The sequence below is a fragment of the Eleutherodactylus coqui genome, chromosome 7 (genome assembly GCF_035609145.1).
Source record: "Eleutherodactylus coqui strain aEleCoq1 chromosome 7, aEleCoq1.hap1, whole genome shotgun sequence".
Classification (NCBI taxonomy): Eukaryota; Metazoa; Chordata; class Amphibia; order Anura; family Eleutherodactylidae; genus Eleutherodactylus; species Eleutherodactylus coqui.
In genome coordinates this window covers 163267515-163292714 of record NC_089843.1, presented here as the reverse complement: position 1 = coordinate 163292714, position 25200 = coordinate 163267515, and the positions used below count along the sequence as shown (strand labels likewise).

Here is a 25200-nt window from a genome sequence, read left to right as displayed (position 1 = left end):
TGGGCCATGGGGTGCAGTGCAGAGGAGTCAGAGTCTTGGTGACATCCCTGAGGCCCCGGTGATCTGGTGCGCCTAGTTAGCTGGGTTGCTGGAGATGCAGCAGGTTACTGCCCGCGCCGCGTCCCCATTGCCATGACGCCCGGGCGCGCTTGTTCTGCAGTTGCTGCTTGAGGTCTGGGTCTCTGCTCTGCACTCCCTGCTGGATGTCTGGATCTCAGCTCTAGAGTTGCTGCTTTATGTCTGGGTCTCTGCCTGTCCTTAGCAGACGCTGGGGGCTGTTCTCCCAGCTTCTTGCGTTTGGGTTCTGCTGCTGTCAGGCTCCCCGCCCCGATCAGCTGCTGGGGCAGGAGTTCTGGCAGCATTTAAAGGTTTCAGTTTTCCTCCTAGGTTGCCAGTGTATGTTTGGTCTCCAGCTACACCCGCGGTCCTTTGTATTGATCTCCTGCTTTGACCTACCTGGTCTGGACTTGACTTTGCCTTCGCCTGACCCCTTGTACAGCGTTCTCTCCCATTGCCGACCCGGATTGCCTGACCTGACTCTATGTTTGTTTGTCTCTTGTATTTGTCTGTGTGTCTGGCTCCTGCCCCTGCATCTCTACCCAGTCTAGGGACTGTTGTCCAGTTGTCGCCCTAGGGCTTAGCCTATGGAGCAAATAGGTAGGGACAGGGGTTGCGGGTTATTCAGGGGCTCCCAGTCACCTGGACCCCAGATTCCTGACAGTGCCTCTTATTTTCGGGGAATCATGGTATTTGAAATGCATAGAAAATAACTTGGACTTTGGGTCTGTTGATTCATTTTTAGATGTTGCATTTACTTAGCATGAATGTATTTTTGGATTTTCCGCACTGGGGCAACTTGTTTTACCATTGGAAGCATGCATATTATCCTTGCATAGAGTTTTAAGAGGTATCAGGCTGTTAGATTCCTATTTAAACATTCTGCAGTGGTAAACATGGACAAGCCACTGAAGAACTAATCTTGGTAAGACTTTTGATCTTGATCTTCCCCCACGCACACATTAGATTCATTGCAATGATTTTCAAAGTCTGAGATATATTCCTAACACATTCACAAAAAGCTGCACCGACTCAGGAGAAAGGCATTAATGTGGTGATATTGGATTTAATCTCACCTTGGTTAAATGTAATAGCTCAACTGTCTGTTCTGGTTATCGTGCAATTCACAACAGAGCAAAAGACAAAAAACTGTGGAGTCATTTGGCAGTGATCAATTGCAACTGAAAATGTTGAAATATTATTCTTTCATTTGTTAGAGTCAGTAAAGAAATGTGACTAGACTTAAGAGGCTCCTCGATCTTTTTACGGCAATTTAAGTTATTTTCATTTTTAAAAAAAATAAAATCACTAAAATGGATTAAAGCAAGTATGCTACCCACTCACAGCAGTGGCGTAGTACCCCCTAAAAAGTGCCAGTGTTCTAGGATTTAAGGCTAATTTCACACGGGCGAGTATGATATGGGTCCGTGAATTCTGCCCCCATATTGCGCTCGCCATCCATGTGTAATCCTCAAGGATGTGAGGCGTTTTCATATGAAAACAATCTTGTATCAGTTTGGGAATGCTGACAACTGCGATGGAAGTTCACTGAGTTTCTTCCATTGTTTTCAATGGGTGACCTTGCATCGCGTGCACCTAGCACATGGTGCAATGCTGCCGCCGCCCTCATTGAAAACAATGGGTGATGCAAGAGCACGCACAAGATTAAACATGCCGCGATTTTTTTCCCACATAGCATCATCGAGGTGCCATGCAGGCAAACATCGCTCATGTTCATCTCAGTGGGGATGGAGGGATTCCTCAACAGAGGAGAGGAATATTCAATGTAGTGGGGAGAGAGGGGTTCCCCTGCAGCAGAGCTGGAAGGATATCTCTGTAGCGGGTACAGAGGGGTTCCCCTGCAGGGGAGAAGGAGGAATCAGGGGAACCCCTCTCTCTCCGCTGAAGGGGAATCCCTCTGGGCCCACTGAGATGAAGGGAGTGCCCAGTGATAAACGGGGTTACCCCGGGGCTTTCCTTCATTGCTTTCTCTCTCTCACCACTATAGGGGAATCCTTTCATCTCCCTTTGCCGGCCGGCTCGCATAGTCTCCCATGGGAGTCTATGGAGGTCTCTGCACTTTGCACACCAAAGATAGGTCAGGACTTATCTTTTCACGCAGCAGGGAATTCCAGTTGCTGAATTTCAGGCGACAATGTCCTATTTTTTTAGGTGTGATTTTTTTTTTTTTTTTGCGCAACTAAAATTATTTCGTCTGACTGTTTTTATAGAAAACCATTGGTTCTAAGGGTGACTACCCACTACAGTTTTTTTTTCACTGCGAAATTCGCAGCCTTTTTTTTTTCTGCAGGGGTCTATGGGACTTGTAATGTTAAAATTGCGATTTCGCGGTAAATTGAAATTTTGCGCGATCGCGATTTTAACATTACAAGTCCCATACACCCCTGCAGAAAAAAAAACGCTGCAAATTTCGCAGTGAAAACAAAAACTGTAGTGGGTAGTCACCCTAATAGTTGCGTTTTTTGGGGGCATGTAAGTTAGCTGCACAAATTTCGTTGTATGAATGAGCCCTTTCCCTTGCTTTTTTAGACTTTTATTGCAGCTTTCTGCATAACAAGCTCATGTGAACGATCCCATTGAAATCAATGGATTTGCTCCGTCACATTTTGCAGGCGTGAATTTCACGTGCTTGAAAATGCAAAACCATGTGAAAACACAATCATCTGTTTAAGCCCTAAAGGGCAACTTCAGACGGCCGTATGTGCAAATACACTCACCTCAAGGACATCACATTTGCGCAGTGAACAAGTTTTGATGAGGTAGATTTGAGTGCATGCATAGAACTGTCCTTATTGCTCATGCAATGTCAGTTTATGCACTCCCCTTCCGTGGATCAGGCTAACTACAGATGGATGAGCGCAATATTGGGCTGATATAGCGCTCGCCAGCATGTGTTTTTATGGCGACATGAAGCGTTTTTTTCTGGCAAAAACACATCCTATCACTTGTGTGAAGTAGCGGTCTTCTGGCATGGCTTTCAGTCGCGTTGGAGGATCGGCAAGCATTTCCCATTATTTTCAATGAGAAACCTTGCATTGGATTTGTGGGCACACTACCTGCCGTGCAATGTATTTTACTGTCCCACTAAAAACAATGGGCGATGTGTTCCGAGGAAAGCAAAAAAATGGGACCTGAAAAGAATGGGGTTCACATTCGCTCAAGATTTGCGTGTCTCACAATGCACAAATCTTACGCAAGTTTCTCAGCCGTGTGAAACCATCCTTAAAAGGCTATTTAGTCTAATGAGGTCCAGATGTATTCTTTTTTTTTTTTTACAGAATGGAACATTTGCACACTTCCCATAGACTTCTATGGGGCCACTGGTGCGCAAGTACACTGTAAAATAGAACGGCACCTATTTTTTGCACATGCATTTCAAGACGCACTCATGAGAACGAATCCATTGACATCAATGGGTTCTATTCTCTGCGCATAATGTCCATATAGTTTACGCACGCAAAAATGTGCAAATGCGGTCGTGGGAAGACGCCCTGACATAAACAGGAACTGTAATCCAACTTCATCTGTATAGCTCCCAATTTAATCCACACTTGTTATGATTCAAAATTATTTCTCAACATCAGATGTCTGGACATTTTTGACAGGGACAAAGTGGATTACTGGGGGGGCACGTGGTAATCGGCTTGCAGCCTCTTTAGTGGTGCACATACTTTAATGCATAGTAAGCTGAGAGCTAACCAACAATCACTGCTGCAGTTTATAGTAAGATGATAAAGTACAGGAAAGAAATCTGATTATAATACAAATTGAAAAATATTCTAACTCTTTATTTGCCAACTAGTACATTATTACAGACATTGCCATCCATGTACCAAAAAGGTTTCCTGCATACATATATGACTATTTATTTTTATTTACGAGTCCTATATTTACACATTTGACTCATAGATATATACATATTGCTCTTATTTTACAATCAAGTGTCCACAGGCTAGATATTTTGCAACTTGCAGTACTGACACACACATATCGACTCTTTGCTACATTAAAAGAAAAGGAAATGTCTGCAGGACAAGCCTGCCTTGAAGGATAAGTTTCTCTGGACCAAAGCCTATGCAGACCAATACATACAAAAATCAACATCAAGTTCCCTGTCAAAATCTGCACTAAATAATGTGGCTTTTGACTTGGATCACCAAAGTAGGATATGCTGTGGATTTATTGCAGATGCGCACCAAAATCCGCCTGGTATGAACATACGCTGAAAGTGGATTGCCAGCAGTTCTTGCTAAGACACATTTACATATAACAATATGTGTATCAGTTAGTCCCCAGACCAGAGGGAAAAATGAAAGACTCAGACCAGACAATTGGCTTCTCCTCTGCTTACTATACAGAGAAAATGAAGCAGCTCACCAGCAGGATGCACAGACTTGTTCGGAAACAATTGCAGAAGGCAGCAAGAAAAGCTGTCATGGCTTTATTGAGGCATATTAAAATCCCAACAGGAAGGAGATACAATGGTGCTACAACTGACACGTATTAAGCTGTCACAGCAGCACTTAAGAACACGGCGCACCTGCTCAGTTTAAAAAGAAACATACAACCAATAAACAAACAAATGTTTCTGCAGTTTCTACACTTTTTTTTTTCAACATACCTGCTAGCAATATTTCATCTATGTGCACTTAAGACATTGAATGGGTCAGTCTTCCCATTAGGTAAAGCAAAACGATCAAAAAGGACTTCATATACAAACATACTGGATTTTTTGTTTGAAAACCAGCGCCCAATTTGGTTTTAAAAAGTGATCTAACCTGATTTTCCACTGCTAAGGGTTAATTACCAGGTGCTCTATCTCCCTTTTCTCTCCCTTCTTTCTGCTTAGTCACATGACTACTTTTTTGCTTCTTTATTGGTTGTATGCTTCTTTTTAAACGGAGTAGGTGCGCCGTATTCATATGCTGTGACGGCTTGAAACGTGTCAGCATGTCGCGCCATTGTATATCCTTGCTGCTGGAGTTTTAACATGCCTCAATAAAGCCGTGATTTTAGGGATGCCGGATCTCTTGCTTGCTGCTCACTGTTTAAATCTGTTGCTGAGCACTGTTCTACGGTATCTTGGTGCCTAAGGCCTCCTGTCCGATAATCCGGCTGCAAGTAGCGCAGTGCACACTCTCCATAGCATTGCTATAGAAAGCGCAGCCCCCTGTCCACAAGTGGAGAATCATATGGTAGCAATTCTCCGCCCACAAGACTCAAATTGCGGCATGCCGCGATTTGCTACAATTCTCCACAGTGAGCCTATCTATTAGATAGGCTCACCACTAAGGCCTGTCAGCACTCCCCCTCGTCCCCCGCAGTGGAATATCGCTGGCGATTTTCCGTTACGGCCATGGACAGGGGGCCTTATAGCGCCAGAACATAGCATAAAGCAATGCTAACAACATCCTGATGCTCAGCAGCAGGCTGGTGCAGCAAGCAGAGCAGAGACTAGGACTCCCAGGAGGTACGTATATTGGCACGTGCTGTCCACTTTGATAGTGGACCATATGTCACCGCTTTTCAACTGTCTGTCCGCTCAATTCTATTGGTGGGCAGCTGAACAATACTGCTGAAGCAGGAGGTCCCTTTGCCAATTTGGGCTTGGGCAATTGCCCAGTTTGCTCTCTCTCTAATGTCAACCCTGAAAAAAGGTGACATATTTCAAATCCTTTATGAAATCCTAAATCTGTCACATTCCACAATTTCCTACAAACAGTGTTTGTTTGACAGTTGTAGGCTGATATCTGATTGATACATGCTTTACACACTTCAACCTTCATGCACAAAACTAGCTTTTCACACAAACATGACTATTGTAGTTATTGTACTGTATTACTCTTTATGACAGATACAATATGATAGTAGTCAAAGATGAGCTAAGCTCAATATTACCAATATAAATGGAAACTGTTAGAATGTATCACATCATTAAGTACATTTGCCCCATAAAAGTGCCCTCTCATTTAAATGGACCTGTGATTGCTAACTTACCTATCCACAGCTATAGCTGACATAGAGTAGATGCTGGCGAAGATAGCTGTAATTGGGAAGAAGTTATGGAATCTGCAATATGCTTCCCCAAAATACCATTCATTGTGAAGAGCATAGATGAAATTCACCAAGGTATTGAAAGCAGCCATCGATGCATCAGAGAAAGCCAAGCTGACCAGAAAATAGTTTGTGACTGTCCGCATTCTTTTGTGAGCTAGTATGATCCACATGACAATGATATTACCGAATACAGCTACAGCCACCATTGATCCATAAGCCAATGACCAGAGGGCTATACGCCAGGGAGGTTGCACAAATCTGTGCGCAACCGGGGAAGTGACATTAGTAGTTTGAGTCACATTCTTCTGCCATAGCAAACCTTCCCCAAGAGGAGCAAAAATCCCCACTCCATCCTCGGCTGTCACATTTATTGGAGAGGAGGTCATTGTTGTTCCTTCTACAAAAGTCTTTGAAGAGTTCTGATAATCAGTGTAAGAATGATAGGTTCAAGTCAAAGTTCATCATACAATCAGCTGAGGACTGTCTTGCACATTTCCATCAATGACTATTAGAAACACAAGTGAGATGAATATAGAATATATGAACTTCTTGCTAAGTTCCTTCCAGGGAGCTGAGAACAAGTGAAGGCATAGAGAGCCGGAACAGGGTTTTATAGAATGAGTTCCTCCAATGTCTAGGAAAATGCCTGTGACATCAGAGCAGGGAGGGAGATGAGTGAAAGACCACAGGGTGCACTTATACACTCCCTCCTTGTGCACAGGTAGTCTCAGCATTGCTTACAGTACACAGAGGAGACATTAATGCCAGCCAGTCGTTGTCACAGGTGTCAGGATATTAGTGTCACCATGCCTGGGGCTTGCTGTGATGCTGCTTTATTTATGCACTGTGTATGAAGCATTCTCTCAAGAGGGGATGTCAGGTCCATGGTGCTGAAATGTCTCTTCTGATGCTGCTGCACTGCATAAAGCATATTTATGGGATATAAACCATTGCCATATTTGTTTGTAAACAACAGAATCCCTTTTATCTGTCTGTACATTCTTCCATCCAGCAGGGTCCAGGGTGCTGAATTACTGGAGGGATCGTTCTTCTCAATGAATCCTCATAGTATCTGTATCACCCATGTAAACTGACTGCTGCCTGGATGGAGAAGAGCTTCAGTGTGCAGCTAATCTGCTCCTGGGCTGAAGAGAATGCTTCAGTGCACAAGGACAACAGTTAACCCTTGCAGATAATACAGATTGACCTGAAAAGTATCAAATGAGAAGGATTAGATGCTAATTATTTCTAATCTGAAGTAATTAAAATAAAATGTGCTGTAATTGGCCACATGAATACATTCACAGTGTTATAGTACTTCTGTATCATCCACTCTTATCCCTGCTCACTGCAAAGTATAGCACATTTCATACAGACGAAGCAAGGTGCTACCGTATGTCCTGAGATTCCTGACTACAGAACATCAACATATTATCTGCACCCTGCCAAATTCCCACCTTCGGATGGAATAGAGCACAGTTTATCAATGCAGCATGAAGGTTCACTTATATTGTGCTTTTTGCATGTGTTCTCAGGAAAATGCATTATTGCAAATGTAATCTATCTATCTTCACTACTTCTGCTTATTTTCAGTTTTAGAAAAAAATTTGCAATTTTAGTTTCAAAAACAATACTAGAATGATATTTATTAAATCTTATCACTTAACCCTTTCCAATCCAATTTGTATCCTGGTTTTCCTAGGGGGCTTACTCTTTTTCTGCCATTATACACCAGCGCTATATGCTGGCTAAAGCCAGTACTGCATGAGGTGACACGTTGGATAGGCTCCGACAGCAGAGAGGCTGGCAATATAGAGTAAGAGAACCCCGGACGGACGTCTTCCAACATCAGAGCTGTGCAGCCTTAAATCATAATGTCTTTAGACGTCAGACGGTGGATTGGAAAGGGTTAACACAACCCAGCCTGCACACTCCAATCCGCTAACACACTCAGATTAAATACCCCTCAAATACGAACTTCACATGCTCGCCTACAGGACTTCACCAGAGCAGCACCTATCCTCTGATACCCCAAGGCATCTGGACAATTCACGATGCATGAAATTTCAGATGCGCCATAAAAACTCACCTCTTCAGGGAGGCATACCAAATTCCCTGACCTAGTCCCCCTGCCCCTCCCTATGGCTCCCAACATCTTCTACCCTGATTATTGCATACAACCTCTATCCCTGCACCCCCTTACTGTCCTCACCCTGTTTGCTTTCTAATAACTGATTTCCACATGTAATTCCCATACTGCCTGTGTTCCCCCATGCTTCACCTTCCCCCCTTGTACCTCCTGCATCCCCCCTACCCCATTTGTTTCAAACTGATCCTATATCACATGTAATTGTTGTATTGTCTGCGTTTTCTCCCATGCTTGAAAGCGCTGCTGAATAAGTTGGCTCTTTACAAATAAAGATTATCATTATTAATGATGTTTTAGGGCACATGCATATGGGAAGTATTTTACGTTACAGAAAACCAATGATAAATCCACTTCCATTTAATGGTATAAAATCCATAGTGCTGAATATGGATGGCTTAATAAGTCTCCTCACACCCTTCTAGGTGCTGTCCTTAAGGAGAAACAATACCCTTCCTAACCCCCATCTATAGGACTGTACATCAGCCAAGCCAGAAACATATTGCAAACTGATGACAGGCACTCACCCCGAAACAGCTGTCTGTGTATGATTATTCTGGCTTTGGCTCACAATTCCCAATCATTGTTATAAGACTTGTTTAAAAGTCTGACATTGACTCGCAGGAATGCTGTCTTCCAATAGGTGGCACTGTAGAGCTATTTTTTTCATATTCCCATTTGCATATTTCCCAGAGGAGCATGGATGGCCTTATAAGTCTCCTCTCACACCTGCTACGTGCTCTCCTTAAGGAGAAATGATACCCGCCCACTTAATCCACAACTTAAATTGATATGCTGTAGATTTAAGTCAACATATACTGCAGATGAGATTTCTTTAAATCTCATCCACTTTGCTTAAACTGTAATAAACTGTATATTTTCTGCTTGCAAATCTGTGATGGAAAGTTTGCAGGGTATACATTATGTCTTAACATAACCTTAAAGAGATTGTCTGAGTTATTTTTTTGTCTTATAATAATCCACCTTTTCTGTCTAAATCAACTTTGTAATTCATTCACATTTGTTAAAAGGCGTCAGTTCTTCTAGCTGCAGGTGTCACGGATTCTTTCTGGCCCAGTGATATCCTGTATAGAGATCACATGGGTTAGGAGCTGATAGTCCTACTCCAATATAAGGAACCTGATGGTTGAGGTTTCTTTCTAGGGTGGGTACATCACAGAAGATTGGCTGTAGCAGTTTTATGGGTGTAGTCATGTATATAAAAGCAGCAGGCAATTGACAAATTAAGTGATATTTCTTTTATTATTTCACAGTATTCCCTCCCTCTGCCAAAATTACATAACAACTCAGAAAATCCAGTTAATTTTAACAACTTAAAAATACCTTCTAGAGGTATTGAGATCAGATTCTCTCCCACCTGTAAGGTTGTAGCTCCATGAACCACTAGACCAGCAAGGTGCTCTTTGGGTTTCAATAACTCCTGGAGCTATTAACTATTCTCATTGTAAACCTGGGCTGACAAAAGCAAAGGCAGAGTGAGCGAGTGACAGCGGGAGAGACTGGAAATGGCAAGCCTGGATTGGCACATAGCTAATGTGGTGCCAATATTCAAAAAGGGGGTAAAGAGTCAACATGGAAACTACAGGCCGGTAAGTCTGATTTCTATTGTGAGTAAAATATTTGAAGGGCTTCTAAGACATGTTATCCTGGAGTACCCCAAAGAAAATACCTGTGTATTATCAGCATAGGTTTATGAGAGTTCACTCCTGTCAAACCAATGTGATCAGCTTCAGTGAAGATGCAAGTTCTAGATTGGACTGGGGAAAATCATTGGATCTTGTGTATCTTGATTTTTCCAAAGTGCTTGATACTGTGCTACATTAAAGGTTGGTATATAAAATAAGAATGCTTGGCTTGGTTGAGAATATGTGTAAAGGGTTAAGTAACTGGCTAATTAATAACAAGCAGAGGGTGGTTATAAATGATACATACTCTGATTGAGTCACAGTTACTAGTTGGGTACCACAGGGGGCGGTATTAGCGCCTATTCTTTCTAATGTATTAATTAACTACGTCACTGAGGCATAGCACAGTAAAATCTCAATATTCTCAAATGATACAAAATTATTTAAAGTAATGAACACAAGAACACATAATCTGGGTAAATTAGAGGCTGTGGTAGAAAATTGGCAAATGAGGTTTAACACTGATAAATGTAAGGTTCTGCACATGGGCAGGGAAATACATGTCACCATTACACACTAAATAGGAAACCACTGGGCAGCACCGACATGGAAAAGGACTTTAGTTAACTGTAAACTTAACGAGAACAACCTGTGTCAGGCAGCTGCTATAGGTGTTGACCTGGCCTCTAAGCTAGGGGTGTCCAGAGGCTCCCCTTACTACAGGAGCAGTTGATGGACTCCCTCCACTGCTGCTGAGCTGGCACAAATGGACAGTACTCAAAAATCCCCTTGGGGTCAAAGCAAGTGAGCACAGGACCTTAACCCTTTCCAATCCAATTTGTATCCTGGTTTTCCTAGGGGGCTCACTCTTTTTCTGCTGTTATACAACAGTGTTATATGCTGGCTAAAGCCAGTACTGCATGAGGTGACACATTGGATAGGCTCCAACAGCAGAGAGGCTGGCAATATACAGTAAGAGAACCTCAATGGATGTCTTCCAACATCGGAACTGTACAGCCTTAAATTATAGTGTCTTTAGACGTCAGACAGTGGATTGGAAAGGGTTAATGGAGAAAGTGCTCTCGTTAGATGAAGTGCTCACATTGACTTACAGCCTCTTCCTGCTTGTGACTCCTTGCTCTACTGCAAAGCTGCTGCAGACCCCGTGTGAGTAACAATGCTGTTATCTTGTGCTTAGTAGACAACTTAAACTGTGACCTATGAAGTTATCTATCCTCTATATGGTCACCACTGCTGTGTTTCTTTCTCTGACAGCTCCATATCAGACACTTGTGGTTATTACAGCCTGACTGACAAAACAGGAGTCTTAACCCTTACCCTGTTTGCCTGCAGAAAAAGTGAATTTAAAAAGAATTTTGGAGGAAGCAGGGTATGGGTTAAATCTTGTGGCTATAAAAAACACAAGTCAGTGATAAGGAGACTGAAGGATCCTACGGATTTCCAGCATTTGTAATGGAAAGAACAACATGTTCCACCACATTAGGGCACATTCACAACTGCATCTGCAGTTCCAGTCTATTTTCATTGTTCAGCTCCATCCTTGCAGCCAAACAACAAAAATAGCTAAGCCTCTGAATCAGCAGATATGGGACCCCAACAGCACCGAATATACCCAATTGACTATAATGGAGTCCATACAGCTTTCAACATTCAAACCAGCATTTTCTTCAATGAAATAGTGCCAGAAGCTGTGCTATTTCATCTGCAATTTTATGCCAGAACTGTTCTCTGAACGGAACCCCTGATGCAGATGTGAACCCACCTTTATTCTTTCTGGCACGAAAACCTGCTCAAATTGGAGACCTTATTGGTTGTTGTTTGAGCAATGTCAACCTACGACTCCATCGCGGTTGCCATCTTTATGGTGATCTAGACAAAACCCAGCAGTGTAGTCTAAAACTAAATGTGAACGCTGCCATACAATGACTCCTTGATTTTATATCTCATGGACATTTGGTATTCACTTATATGCCTCTACAGCAGGGTAAATGAATGCACTGCAATCAAAGCCTTCACTGTGCGTAGACAGTCCATTTATGTATGTGTGTGTAGATGAACACCCATTGCTTATATATTTGTGGTGCCCACCATATTATCTTATAAAAGTTGTTGTATATATACCCTTGCACCATCCCTGGCTGCTAGTACTGTATTAATTGGTCACTTAAGACACCCAGCAATGCAGCAGAGTGTTTCGGTAGATTGCAGCCATAAGGAGCAGTTGTGAGTGTGATGGGGTGGGCATGTTTTGCATTTGGGCCCATGAGCTTTTGGCTATGCCCCTGGGGTGCATTAAATGAGGAATGGGTGCAATGATAAGAGCATTGTGGATTTTTTACTAATACTGCCTTAAACGTTAGACTGTGAAAATGTTGACCAAACCATCTTAAAATGCGCCCGATTTTTCACAGTAGCTTGGCTGAATGATAAATCTGTCAAGCTTAAGACTGTTTAGCCTACATTTAGACCATCTATTGGTTAGCTTAGTTTATGCCAAAAATTGTGTAGTTTAGGCCACACTTCTTTTTCAGTCAAGTCAGGAAAACTGTCCAAAAGTGTCTAAAAGCACTCTTTACAAATCACTGGTCAGACCACACATGGAATATGGTGTACAGTTTTGGGCACCAGTACTCAAGAAGGACATATCAGAACTTGAGCAGGTACAAAGACAGAAAACTAAATTAATAAATGGAATAGGTGGACTACAATAAGAGAGGTTATCAAAATTGGGGTTACTTAGTTTAGAAAAAAGACAGCTGAAGGGCAACCTAATAACTATGTATAAATATATCAGGGGACAATACAGAGATCTCTCCCATCATCGGTTTATACCCAGGCTGTGACTGTAACAAGGGGGCGCCCTCTACGTCAAGAGGAAAGAAGGTTTCTATACAGACACAGAAGGGGGTTCTTTACTGTAAGAGCAGTAAGACTATGGAGCTCTCTGCCTGAGGATGTTGGGGATTGTGAATTCACTAAAAGTGTAAAACAGGGGGCTGGGCACCTTTTTTGAGTCTAACATTCCCAAAAAATGTAACATTCAAAAAAGGCAACATGTGTCACTGATTACTTCAGAAGGGTTCTTGATCCAGGAATTATTCTGATTTCCCGATTTGGAATCAGGAAGGAATTTTGTTCCCCTAATATGAGGAAAATTGGCTTGTACTTCATATAATCTTGATGTAATCTATATTTACATATTAATATTATAACATAGTATGCTAGGCTAAAAAAGACAAATGTCCATACATATCAGCCTGTTTCCGTTCATTAATCACAAATTGTGATTAATTATATATTAATCTATTAAATTATTCTATTCCTCCATCCCAGTACCTAGCTCTCACTCCTAGAACCAGTCTATCTTCATTTATGTTGATGGGACTATTGCGACTAGAGATGAGCGAGCACCAAAATGCTCGGGTGCTCGTTACTCGAGATGAACTTTTCGCGATGCTCGAGGGTTCGTTTCGAGTAACGAACCCCATTGAAGTCAATGGGCGACCCGAGCATTTTTGTATATCGCCGATGCTCGCTAAGGTTTTCATTTGTGAAAATCTGCAAAACCCAAGAAAGTGCTGGAAACGACACAGAAACGGATAGGGCAGGCGAGGGCCAACATGCTGGGCTGCATTTCAGGTTCCCAGGTCCCACTATTCAGCCAAAATAGCGGCAAGAGTGGGCCCCCCCAATTTTTACTTCTGAAAAACACTCATTAGCAAGGCATACCTTAGCTAAGCACCACAGTACCTCCAACAAAGCACAATCACTGCCTGCATGACACTCCGCTGCCACTTCTCCTGGGTAACATGCTGCCCAACCCCCCCGCACGACCCAGTGTCCACAGCGCACACCAAAGTGTCCCTGCGCAGCCTTCAGCTGCCCTCATGCCACATGCTGGCCTCATAGCCACACCACCCTCATGTCTATTTATAAGTGCGTCTGCCATGAGGAGTAACCGCAGGCACACACTGCAGAGGGTTGGCACGGCCAGGCAGCGACCCTCTTTAAAAGGGGCAGGGTGATAGCCCACAATGCTGTACAGAAGCAATGAGAAATCCAATCCTGTGCCACCTCCATCAGGAACTGCACACGTGGGCATAGCAATGAGGAACCCATGTGCCACACACTATTCATTCTGTCAAGGTGTCTGCATGCCCCAGTCAGACCGGGGTTTTTTATAAATAGTCACAGGCAGGTACAACTCCGCAATGGGAATTCCGTGTACACCCACAGCATGGGTGGCTCCCTGGAACCCACCGGCGGTACATAAATATATCCCATTGCATTGCCCATCACAGCTGAGGTAACGTCAGGTTTAATGCAGGTGGGCTTCGGCCCACACTGCATGCCCCAGTCAGACTGGGGTTCTTTAGAAGTGGACACATGCAGTTACAACTCTGTGTGGACCGACAGCATGGGTGGGTCCCAGGAAGCCACCGGCGGTACATAAATATATCCCATTGCAGTGCCCATCACAGCTGAGGTAACGTCCGATTAAATGCAGGTGGTCTTCGGCCCACACTGCATGCCCCAGTCTGACCGGGGTTTTTAATACATAGACACTGGCAGGTACAACTCCCATATGTGAAGTCCCTGTGGACCCACAGCATGGGTGGCTCCCTGGAACCCACCAGCGGTACATAAATATATCCCATTGCATTGCCCATCAAAGCTGAGGTAACCTCAGGTTTAATGCAGGTGGGCTTCGGCCCACACTGCATGCCCCAGTCAGACTGGGGTTCTTTATAAGTAGACACATGCAGTTACAACTCTGTGTGGACCGACAGCATGGGTGGGTCCCAGGAAGCCACCGGCGGTACATAAATAAAGCCCATTGCATTGCCCATCACAGCTGAGGTAACGTCCGATTAAATGCAGGTGGGCTTCGGCCCACACTGCATGCCCCAGTGAGACTGGGGTTCTTTATAAGTAGACACATGCAGTTAAAACTCCGTGTGGACCGACAGCATAGGTGGGTCCCAGGAAGCCACCGGCGGTACATAAATATATCCCATTGCAGTGCCCTGGACAGCAAAGCTAACGTCAGATTAAATGCAGGTGGGCTTCGGCCCACACTGCATGCCCCAGTCAGACTGGGGTTCTTTATAAGTAGACACATGCAGTTACAACTCTGTGTGGACCGACAGCATGGGTAGGTCCCAGGAAGCCACCGGCGGTACATAAATAAAGCCCATTGCATTGCCCATCACAGCTGAGGTAACGTCCGATTAAATGCAGGTGGGCTTCGGCCCACACTGCATGCCCCAGTCAGACTGGGGTTCTTTATAAGTAGACACATGCAGTTACAACTCCGTGTGGACCGACAGCATAGGTGGGTCCCAGGAAGCCACCGGCGGTACATAAATATATCCCATTGCAGTGCCCTGGACAGCAAAGCTAACGTCAGATTAAATGCAGGTGGGCTTCGGCCCACACTGCATGCCCCAGTCAGACTGGGGTTCTTTATAAGTAGACACATGCAGTTACAACTCTGTGTGGACCGACAGCATGGGTGGGTCCCAGGAAGCCACCGGCGGTACATAAATAAAGCCCATTGCATTGCCCATCACAGCTGAGGTAACGTCCGATTAAATGCAGGTGGGCTTCGGCCCACACTGCATGCCCCAGTCAGACTGGGGTTCTTTATAAGTAGACACATGCAGTTACAACTCCGTGTGGACCGACAGCATAGGTGGGTCCCAGGAAGCCACCGGCGGTACATAAATATATCCCATTGCAGTGCCCTGGACAGAAAAGCTAACGTCAGATTAAATGCAGGTGGGCTTCGGCCCACACTGCATGCCCCAGTCTGACCGGGGTTTTTAATGCATAGACACTGGCAGGTACAAATCCCTAATGTGAAGTCCCTGTGGATCCACGGCATGGGTGGCTCCCTGGAACCCACCGGCGGTACATAAATATATCCCATTGCATTGCCCATCACAGCTGAGGTAACGTCAGGTTTAATGCAGGTGGTCTTCGGCCCACACTGCATGCCCCAGTCAGACTGGGGTTCTTTATAAGTAGACACATGCAGTTACAACTCCGTGTGGACCGACAGCATAGGTGGGTCCCAGGAAACCACCGGCGGTACATAAATATATCCCATTGCAGTGCCCTGGACAGCAAAGCTAACGTCAGATTAAATGCAGGTTGGCTTCGGCCCACACTGCATGCCCCAGTCAGACGGGGGTTTTTTATAAGTAGACACAGGCAGTTACAACTCCCTATTGTGAAGTCCGTGTGGACCGACAGCATGGGTGGGTCCCAGGAAGCCACCGGCGTTACATAAATATTTCCCATTACAGTGCCCTGGACAGCAAAGCTAACGTCAGATTAAATGCAGGTGGGCTTCGGCGGTACATAAATGTATCCCATTGCAGTGCCCTGCTCAGCAGAGCTAACGTCACATACAATACAGGTGTGCTTCGGCCCACAGTGCATGCCCCAGTCAGAGTGGTAATATGTACCTTAACAGTAAGCGCGTTGGTGGGAATGGGGTGGCGACTGCGGACCTAGTAGCGCGGTTTTATTTAGTTGGTTTTCGGAATGTGGCCAGGATTAAGTGGGCCATGGCGGGGGGATGGTGGGGGGGCTCTCTTGTTGTGTCGGAAAAAGGTGAAATTCTTGGACTGCCACCAGACAGACCTATGCAAAGGTATTTGCCAAGAATGTTTTCATTGTTGGAGGAGGAGGGGGATGTTTTTGAGGCACTACGTGTCCTCTCCCCGTGTCCATGGTTATATGCACCTTAACAGTAACCGCGTTGGTGGGAAATGGCCTCGCCACCATCATGTCTTTGGGAAGCCTCCATTTCCACACCCCAGTGAAATAGCATTAGCAGCGGTATAGGTAGAGCCCAGAAATAGTAATATTTCAGCGGTAGCATTAGGGACAGGCCCCAGTAACATATCACTAGCAGCATTATAGGGGGAGCACAGTATTAGTTCCATTTCAGTAGTAGTAGCAGTCCAGACAGGCCCCAGTAACAATTCCGAAGCAGCAGTAAAGGGGGAGCACAGTCTTAGTTCCATTTCTGTAATAGTAGCACTCAAGACAGGCCCTGGTAACAATTCCGAAGCAGCAGTATAGGGGGAGCACAGTCTTAGTTCCATTTCAGTAGTAGTAGCAGTCCAGACAGGCCCCAGTAACAATTCCGAAGCAGCAGTATAGGGGGAGCACAGTCTTAGTTCCATTTCAGTAGTAGTAGCAGTCTAGACAGGCCCCAGTAGCATATCACTAGCAGCAGTATAGGGGGAGCACAGTATTAGTTCCATTTCAGTAGTAGTAGCAGTCTAGACAGGCCCCAGTAACATATCACTAGCAGCAGTATAGGGGGAGCACAGTATTAGTTCCATTTCAGTAGTAGTAGCAGTCTAGACAGGCCCCAGTAACAATTCCGAAGCAGCAGTATAGGGGGAGCACAGTATTAGTTCCATTTCATTAGTAGTAGCAGTCAAGACAGGCCACAGTAACATTCCCGTTGCAGCAGTTTAGGGAGATAACAGTCTCTTGCACATTTCAGTAGTTGCAGTATAGACAAGGCCCCAGTTACATTTATGTAGCAAAAGTGTAGGCCAACCCCACACACCTTGCTGTAGCATGAGTGCAGGCGAAGCCCATAAAAATTACTAGGATTACACTGTAGGCGAGGGCCCCAAAAAATTGGTGTACCAACAGTACTAATGTACCTCAGAAAAATTGCCCATGCCCAACCAAGAGGGCAGGTGAAACCCATTAATCGCTTTGGTTAATGTGGCTTAATTTGTACCTAGGCCTGTAGGCAGCCCAGTTAAAATAAAAATTGGTTCAGGTGCAAGTTTCAACGCTTTAATGAGAATTGAAACGTATAAACATTGTTTACTAAAGTCATATGACTGAGCCTTGTGGGCCTAAGAAAAATTGCCCGTTCGGCGTGATTACATGAGGTTTCAGGAGGAGGAGCAGGAGGAGGAGGATGAATAGAATACACAGATTGATGAAGCTAAAAGGTCCCCGTTTTTGATGGTGATAGAGAACGATGCTTCCATCCGCGGGTGCAGCCTACGTATTGTTTAGGTACCGCTGCTGTCCGCTGGAGAACAGAAGTCAGGGGAAATCCAGGCTTTGTTCATCTTTATGAGTGTACGCCTGTTGGCACTGTCGGATGACAGGCGGGTACGCTTATCCGTGATGATTCCCCCAGCCGCACTAAACACCCTCTCTGACAAGACGCTAGCCGCAGGACAAGCAAGCACCTCCAGGGCATACAGCACGAGTTCAGGCTACGTGTCCAGCTTCGACACTCAATAGTTGTAGGGGGCAGAGGCGTCACGGAGGATGGTCGGCTACGTACTCCCTCACCATCCTTTTACAGTGCTCCCGCCGACTCAGCCTTGACTGGGGAGCGGTGACACAGTCTTGCTGGGGAGCCAGAAAGCTGGCAAAGGCCTTGGAGAGTGTTCCCCTGCCTGCACTGTACATGCTGCCTGATCTCCGCGCCTCCCCTGCTACCTGGCCCTTGGAACTGCGTCTTCTGCCACTAGCGCTGTCGGATGGGAATTTTACCATTAGTTTGTCCGCCAGGGTTATGTGGTATAGCATCACTCTCGAACCCCTTTCCTCTTCGGGTATGAGAGTGGAAAGGTTCTCCTTATACCGTGGGTCGAGCAGTGTGTACACCCAGTAATCCGTAGTGGCCAGAATGCATGTAACGCGAGGGTCACGAGAAAGGCATCCTAACATGAAGTCCGCCATGTGTGCCAGGGTACCTGTACGCAACACATGGCTGTCCTCACTAGGAAGATCACTTTCAGGATCCTCCTCCTCAGGCCATACACGCTGAAAGGATGACAGGCAAGCAGCATGGGTACCCTCAGCAGTGGGCCAAGCTGTCTCTTCCCCCTCCTCCTCATGCTCCTCCCCCTCCTCCTCCTCCTCCTCAACGCGCTGAGATATACACATGATTGTTCTCTGACTATCCAGCGACATACTGTCTTCCCCCGCCTCCGTTTCCGAGCGCAAAGCGTCTGCCTTTATGCTTTGCAGGGAACTTCTCAAGAGGCATAGCAGAGGAATGGTGACGCTAATGATTGCAGCATCGGCGCTCACCATCTGGGTAGACTCCTCAAAGTTTCCAAGGACCTGGCAGATGTCTGCCAACCAGGCCCACTCTTCTGTAAAGAATTGAGGAGGCTGACTCCCACTACGCCGCCCATGTTGGAGTTGGTATTCCACTATAGCTCTACGCTGCTCATAGAGCCTGGCCAACATGGGGAGCGTAGAGTTCCACTGTGTGGGCACGTCGCACAGCAGTCGGTGCACTGGCAGATGAAACCGATGTTGCAGGGTCCGCAGGGTGGCAGCGTCCGTCTTGGACTTGCGGAAATGTGCGCAGAGCCGGCACACCTTTCCGAGCAGGTCTGACAAGCGTGGGTAGCTTTTCAGAAAGCGCTGAACCACCAAATTAAAGACGTGGGCCAGGCATGGCATGTGCGTGAGGCTGCCGAGCTGCAGAGCCGCCACCAGGTTATGGCCGTTGTCACACACGACCATGCCCGGTTGAATGCTGAGCGGCGAAAGCCAGCGGTCAGTCTGCTCTGTCAGACCCTGCAGCAGTTCGTGGGCCGTGTGCCTCTTCTCTCCTAAGCTGAGTAGTTTCAGCACGGCCTGCTGGCGCTCGCCCACCGCTGTGCTGCCACCCCGCGCAACACCGACTGGTGGCGACATGCTGCTGCTGACACATCTTGATTGCGAGACAGAGGTTGCGTAGAAGGAGGAGGAGGGTGGTTTAGTGGAGGAAGCATACACCTCCGCAGATACCAGCACCGAGCTGGGGCCCGCAATTCTGGGGGTGGGTAGGACGTGAGCGGTCCCAGGCTCTGACTCGGTCCCAGCCTCCACTAAATTCACCCAATGTGCCGTCAGGGAGATATAGTGGCCCTGCCCGCCTGTGCTTGTCCACGTGTCCGTTGTTAAGTGGACCTTGGCAGTAACCGCGTTGGTGAGGGCGCGTACAATGATGCGGGAGACAGAGCTGGGACGGCACATTGGGAAAAGTAGTGGCGACTGGGAACCGAGTAGCGCGGGGCCGCCGCCGCCATCATGTTTTTGAAAGCCTCCGTTTCCACAAGCCTATACGGCAGCATCTCCAATCTTATCAATTTGGCTATGTACACGTTTAACGCTTGAGCGTGCGGGTGCGTGGCGGCGTACTTGCGCTTGCGCTCAAATAGTTGCGCTAGCGACGGCTGGACGGTGCGCTGAGAGACATTGCTGGATGGGGCCGAGGACAGCGGAGGTGAGGGTGTGGGTGCAGGCCGGGAGACGGTCGTGCCTGTGTCCTGAGAGGGGCGTTGGATCTCAGTGGCAGGTTGGGGCACAGGGGGAGAGGCAGTGGTGCAAACCGGAGGCGGTGAACGGCCTTCGTCCCACCTTATGGGGTGCTTGGCCATCATATGCCTGCGCATGCTGGTGGTGGTGAGGCTGGTGGTGGTGGCTCCCCGGCTGATCTTGGCGCGACAAACCTTGCACACCACAGTTCGTCGGTCGTCTGCACTCTCAGTGAAAAACTGCCAGACCTTTGAGCACCTCGGCCTCTGCAGGGTGGCATGGGGCGAGGGGGCGCTTTGGGAAACAGTTGGCGGATTATTCGGTGTGGCCCTGCCTCTACCCCTGGCCACGGCACTGTCTCTACCAACCTGCCCTGCTGCTGCACTTGCCTCCCCCTCTGAAGACCTGTCCTCAGTAGGCTTAGCAAACCAGGTGGGGTCAGTCACCTCATCGCCCAGCTGCTCTTCCTCCGAATCCTCTGTGCGCTCCTCCCTCGGACTTACTGCAATTACTACTACCTGAGTGATAGACAATTGTGTCTCATCGTCATCGTCCTCCTCACCCACTGAAAGCTCTTTAGACAGTTGCCGGAAGTCCCCAGCCTCATCCCCCGGACCCCGGGAACTTTCCAATGGTGGGAGAGGAACTATTGCTGCCCATTCTGGGCAGGAGCCCGAGAACAGTTCCTGGGAGTCTGCCTGCTCCTCAGAATGTGTCATTTTCATGGAGTGAGGAGGCTGGGAGGAAGGAAGAGCAGCAGCCAGAGGATTCAGAGTTGCAGCAGTGGACGGCGTAGAAGTCTGGGTGGTCGATAGATTGCTGGATGCACTTTCTGCCATCCACGACAGGACCTGCTCACACTGCTCATTTTCTAATAAAGGTCTACCGCGTGGACCCATTAATTGTGAGATGAATCTGGGGACCCCTGAAACCTGCCTCTCTCCTAATCCCGCAGCAGTCGGCTGTGATACACCTGGATCAGGAGCCCACACCCTGACTTGGGCCTCTGCGTCCTCGCCCACGTCCACATCCTCTAGGCCAGTGGTCCCCAACCTTTTTGCACCAGGGACCAGCTTCCAGCAAGACCATTTTTACAAGGCCTGGCAGGGTTGGGCGGTACATGGGCGGGGCTTTGGTTATATAGGGCGGGGTTATGAAGGGGGTTGGAGTTTAGTCCATTCTTATTTAATTATGACATTTAGAATGTCCTGGCAGTACACACATAGGGCAGTATATAGTCTATCCCCCCCCCCCCAGGACACACATAGGGCAGCATATAATTTATCTCCCCCCCACCCCTCAGTAATAGACAGCCCCACCTCTTAGTAATTAGCAGCCCCTCCGCCTGTAATAAGTAGCCCCCCCAGTAATAACCATGTCCACCCCCCTTAATAAGCAGGTCCACCCCCAGTAATAGGCAGGCCCCCCCAACAGTAATAGGCAGCGCCCCACCCCCAGTAATAGGCAGTGCCCCCAGTAATAAGCAGCCCCTTCCCCTGTAATAAGCAGCCCCCACAGTAAGCAACCCCCCCAGTAATAAGAAGTTCCTCCCCCAGTAATAGGCAGCCTTCCCAGTAATAAGCAGCCCCCCCAGTAGTAAGTAGCCCCCACCCCCCCAGTAATAGGCAGCCCCCCCCCCAGTAATAGGCAGCCCCTTCCCCTGTAATAAGTAGCCCCCCCAGTAATAAGCAGCCCCCCCCCAGTAATAAGCAGCCCCTTGCCCTGTAATAAGTATCCCTCCCCAGTAATAAGCAGGTCCCCCCCAGTAATAAGCAGGTCCTCCCCCAGTAATAGGCAGCCCCCCCAGTAATAGGCAGCCCCTTCCCCTGTAATAGGTAGCCCCCCGTAAGAGGCAGCCCCCCCCATAATATACAGCACCCACCCTGTAATAGGCAGCCCTCCCTAGTAGTAAGCAGCCCCCCCAACCCATATACTTACCTCCTCCCTGCTGTCGCTCTCTGTCTGCTTGCCCTGACGTCAGCCCGGAACGCTTCCTCCCCGAGTCCTCTCCTGCGGAAATAATGAGCAGGGGACTCGGGGAAGAGAATCCTGGCTGCACAGACGTCAGTGTGCGCCGGGATCAGCGCAATTACCAGCGGGGAGCTGCGGCGCCCCCGCTGGTAATCGCTTCAGTGGTGGGCGGCGTCCGCACGCCGCGGGCCACAAAACACAAGGCAGCGGGCCGGATTCGGCCCGCGGGCCTTGTGTTTAGAGCAAAAGTTCCCGGCGGTGCCGCGGACCGGCGCTAAACATCCAACGGCCCGGCCCCGGTCCGCGGCCCGGAGGTTGGGGACCCCTGCTCTAGGCCTACCCCTACCCCTCAGCATGGTGTATTATGAGTAGAGCAGAAACAGAACGCTGTAATTAAATGTGCCGCTTATTGGCCTGTGGTTGGAGGCTGACTTTGCTTACAGAACGCACAGCAGAGCCAGGAAACAATTTTGCGCACGCCTGTAGTGAGACCTAGGTGCGTAGGACTGAGCTAGTAGAATTCACAGCGCAGAGGCAGTCAAGTCGCCAAAGGGCAGTGGTACGCCTTAAGTATTTGGCTTCCCTTTTTTTAAATGGTGAGCTTAAACAGCAGACAGATACTGTATGCAGCGTATATTATGTTTACTGTTTCCCTCTGGCGCTATGACGGCGGTGATGTAACGGAGACAGCAGAGCCAGGAAACAATTTTGCGCACGCCTGTAGTGAGACCTAGGTGCGTAGGACTGAGCTAGTGGAATTCACAGCGCAGAAGCAGTCAAGTCGCCAAAGGGCAGTGGTACGCCTTAAGTATTTGGCTTCCCTTTTTTTAAATGGTGAGCTGAAACACCAGACAGATACTGTATGCAGCGTATATATTGTATACTCTTTCCCTCTGGCGCTATGACGGCGGTGATGTAACGGGCACAGCAGAGCCAGGAAACAATTTTACGCACACCTGCTGTAACGCTTTGCTGCGTATTAATTAGGACTACTACCCCCAGCAGACACGCAGTACACTGAAGACTGTCACAGGCAGCCCAAAGATAGTATTTTTCCCCAATTTTTTTGAAAAAGCCCACTGCCTATATAGCCTGTATATCTCTTTCCCTGCCTCACCAGTACTGCCCCTATACTCTGTACAATGACTGCAGACTGAGGACGCAATGGTCTGCACGCCCGATATACAAAAAAAAAATAATTGTGCAACACTGCTAAAAGCAGCCTCAACAGTACTGCACACGGTCAGATGTGGCCCTAAGAAGGACCGTTGGGGTTCTTGAAGACTAATATAACACCTAACGCTCTCCCTATAGCAGCTACAGCAAGACAGCACTTTCCCTGATCTCTGTCACCATGCATCTGTGGCGAGCCGCGGGCGGGGCAGATTTTAATACTCGGGTGTCACCTAATCTCCCCAGCCACTCACTGCAGAGGGGTGGTTTAGGGCTGGAATGTCACAGGAGGAAGTTGTAATGCCTTCCCTGTCTTTCTATTGGCCAGAAAAGCGCGCTAATGTCTCAGAGATGAAAGTGAAAGTAACTCGAACATCGCGTGGTACTCGTCACGAGTAACGAGCATCCTGAACACCCTAATACTCGAATGAGCATCAAGCTCGGACAAGTACGCTCGCTCATCTCTAATTGCGACACATTTTCAAAAAGGTTTTATGCCATTTTCTGGAGTAAAAAAAGTTGCAATTTTTTTTCGCAAGCTTCTATTTTCCAAAACTTTGTGACTATTTCTCCTTTTGTGCCAGCTTGGGCACTTTATTAAAGGTTGGCTGGACTTGCTGGGGGGGAGGGGAGTGGTCAGTCTGATAGATTTACGTACAATTTACGCCAGAATCTGGCATAAATTATACCAGAAATATATGCCAGGTCAGCCTGTCGTGCATTTCTGAGAAGGCACATGGAAGCCCCAGGATGTGCTAAATACAAGAAGAGGCCTGTGCCTCTTTATGTATTCAGCGTGTCATGTGCAGAGGGAAAATATACTAAGCCAGGTGTCACATATGCCGGGTTTAGTAAATTTTCCCTATTGTGTAATTTGATTGTGATTCTACATAGATTTGACAGATCCAGACACATGCCTTCTGGGCACAGCTCTTCTGTACCACGTTCCCCACAAACTAGTTAAATATGCCTACTTTACTCCATAAATTGGGTTTCTATATAAATTTCCTACGCTAAGTTAAAAGTTGTTCCCTGTTTCACCCTGCTAAAAGTTTTTTCTATGCTATGTTTCTGATGATAATTATTTTGTTCTGAGTGTTTAATGCCAATGTATTATACTAGATGTGAACTTGGTGATTGTTACTATACCTATTCTGTATTATTATCTCTGTATTATTATCTCACTATTACTTACTTGATAGGATTATTACCTAACCTTCACCACCAGCGTAATGGTTCTTTACAGATAGAGTAGTCAGACAATGGAATGCCATACACCAAGTAATCGTAATGACAGATACTGCAATAGCATTCAAAAAATAGTTGGTTATTTAATGACAAATGGCATTATGGCCTCTTTCACACAGCCGTATGCTGCGTATCAGCAGAAATCCTCAGAATAACTGCTAATGCTTAAATAGAACCAGTTGTCTTCTTTTCTCAGCGTTGGGTGCAGCAAAACTCCTTCACCCTCCCCTTTTTTTCAGCTCCCATAGAAGTCTATGGGAGCTCCCAGCATATCTCGGGAAAAGATAGGGCAAGACTGATCTTTTCATTTGTCGGATAAAATTGGTTGCCGTTTTCAGGCGCCAATGTGCTATTTTTCCATGCGCAATTTTTTCACGCACCCAAAAATTGCTTATCTGAATGAATACATTAGAATCCAATGCTTCAGATGGTTGTGATTTTTGAATGCAGCTAAAATAGCTGCGTATATATGGTTGTGTGAATAAGGCCTAAGAGTTGTGCTTAATTTAGCAATGAATGATGTATAATTGATCAATACAGTATGAT

At 46.8% G+C, this 25200-nt stretch overlaps 1 protein-coding gene across 1 annotated transcript in view; it reads right to left on the bottom strand.

Moving 5' to 3' along the window:
* The window catches only part of TACR3 (tachykinin receptor 3), a 147266-nt gene extending 140745 nt beyond the window's left edge, over positions 1-6521 (bottom strand). The window contains exon 1 of the mRNA XM_066574887.1: positions 6076-6521. Coding sequence (XP_066430984.1) covers positions 6076-6521 — 446 coding nt within the window. The remainder of the gene's footprint in view (positions 1-6075) is intronic.
* Between the last annotated feature and the right edge of the window lie 18679 nt (positions 6522-25200).